The sequence below is a fragment of the Teleopsis dalmanni genome, chromosome 2 (genome assembly GCF_002237135.1).
Source record: "Teleopsis dalmanni isolate 2A chromosome 2, ASM223713v2, whole genome shotgun sequence".
Classification (NCBI taxonomy): Eukaryota; Metazoa; Arthropoda; class Insecta; order Diptera; family Diopsidae; genus Teleopsis; species Teleopsis dalmanni.
The window spans coordinates 48,856,603-48,858,872 of record NC_051847.1 but is presented as its reverse complement, the minus strand read 5'-3'; the positions used below and the strand labels follow the sequence as shown (position 1 = coordinate 48,858,872).

The 2,270-nt window shown below is 30.1% G+C and overlaps 1 protein-coding gene across 1 annotated transcript; it reads left to right on the top strand.

The window, feature by feature from the left end:
- The first annotated feature begins 1,355 nt into the window (after positions 1 to 1,355).
- LOC119674487 (odorant receptor 59a-like) lies at positions 1,356 to 2,090 on the top strand. Its single transcript, XM_038085624.1, has one exon. It carries the CDS (start codon positions 1,356 to 1,358, stop codon positions 2,088 to 2,090), a length of 735 nt encoding a protein of 244 aa, XP_037941552.1.
- The last annotated feature ends 180 nt before the right edge of the window (positions 2,091 to 2,270 follow it).

Genomic DNA, 2,270 nt, shown 5'->3' with positions numbered 1-2,270 from the left:
AAGATATGGTTTCAGGGAGTTTTTCGGGTAGTTTCTTTTTATATCATATGTATATGTTAATATAAAGCCATCTATGTTCTTTTCGCAACTGATTTCTTTTATTTGTGAACCAATTTATTATTTATTATGAGATTTTTTCAACTTAGTCCTAAAATATGGTTTCAGGGCGTTTTTCGGGTAGTCTCCTTTGATATCTTATGCATATGTTAATATAAAGCCATCCATGTTCTTTCCACAACTAATTTCTTTTATTTGTGAACCAATTTATTATATCATGTATTTATGACTTTTAGTAAGGAAACAGCCAGTACACACTATCTTCATTGATAATACACATGCAGGCGTATATCTATTCGAAAATGTAAGAATTTTTTTTCTGTTGCAACAATTCATATTGATTCATATTAATTGATCTGGGTACGCCAGGTGTCTGAGAACTGAAAATACTGAAATTTGACACGTAATTAGAGAAAAGGTTTTCCACAATTGTATTATGATAAACATTTCACGTAATAAAAGTTGAGTAAATAATAAATAAATAATACGTAAATAAATATGTTCAGTGATTAGAAAATAAAGAAAATTTAAAACGAGAGGTTTCGAACAATACTGAATTGCAACAACAAAAATTTTAATTCATTTTTAATTAATTCAATTTTTGACTGACCATACAGTTTTCAAGTATTGCCAAATACTCATCATCAGTGGTTTTGAAAATAATTTTTTTGAATAATTTTTTGACTCTGCAAGTATCAAGAGTTGTATTCGTGCCCTGTCAAATTTGTTGCTCAGAGTCAGTGTTAGCTGACTCAAAGCCGTATTTGATTTATATGTTCGAACTTGGAGTTTTGTTAATTTGCTGTGAATGTTCAGCGGATAGATGAGATTTAATTTATTGCTTCACAAATAATTCGATTTCAAGTCTTCCGCACTACTTTAAGCATCTTGACGAAGCAAATTCTTTAGATGAGTATAATTCCGTCAGTGTTTTAATAGTGAACTATATATTTTTTTCACCTTTGGTCAATACCTTTATGTTCTAGATTTAACACTAGAATTAATATTACAACATTTGTATAATTACAACACACAAATAAGTACACTGCAAATGTATTTATAAAATGTGAAAAAAGAATAATTATTGTTAATCTGTTTCTCATTAAAAGCTCCATGTTTGAATCAATTAACCTACGCCATTATACATTAACGCATCAATAATTAAGTAAACACATTGCATGCGTGCCTAATTGAGTAATTATGGTTAATTACACAATTAATTTCTTAAATTTCCATCATCAAAACCTTATAAAAGGTAAAGAAAAAAAATACCAAAATTTATTTTCACTTAAGCGAATATGGACGCAGTAGCAAGTACAGATTTTTTCAAGCCACATTGGCTGTGCTGGAAAATTTTGGGTATAGCACGACAAAAGGTCAAAAATAAATCAGCTTATTTACTTTACGGCATCATACTGAATATTGTGGTTACTCTTTATTATCCTATACATTTGTTAATGTCATTATTTCAAAATCAAACGGCAACGGATAATTTAAAGAATTTTGCAATTAGCGTTACGTGTACCGCATGTACCTTAAAGTTTCTCATCTACGCCATCAAATTGGATAAGGTACGTGAAATGGAAATGCTACTAGAGAAGTTGGATGCCAGAGTTCAAAGTGTGGATGAAAAGCAGGAATTTGGAAAATTGCGTACAGATATGAGAAATATTGCTTACAGTTTTGTTATAATTTATTTTCCAGTCATTGTGACTGGTAGCTTGTCAGTGATTTTAAAAGAGGAACGTAATCTATTATATCCTGCTTGGTTTCCATTTAATTGGCGTGAATCCATATTAAAATATTTATTGGCCAGTTTGTATCAAATGGTGGGTATAAGTTTCCAGCTATTACAGAATTATGTCGATGATTGTTTTCCATCGATGGCACTTTGTTTATTATCTGGACATATTAAAATTTTGGGCATGAGAGTGTCAAAGATTGGTTACAGTGTGACAAAAATCGCCGATAATGAGCTAGAATTAGACAAGTGTATAAAAGATCAAAATAATTTATACAAGTTAGTTAAGTAACTACTTATTTCTTACAAAATTTATAAAATTTTTTAAACATTTTCTTCTAGACTTTTCGATTTAATTCATGATATCACTTCACTACCTATGTTTATACAATTCACGGTTAGTGCATTGTGTCTTTGCGTTGCTATGGCTGCACTCATATTTTATGTAGATGACCCAATTGATCGTCCGTAC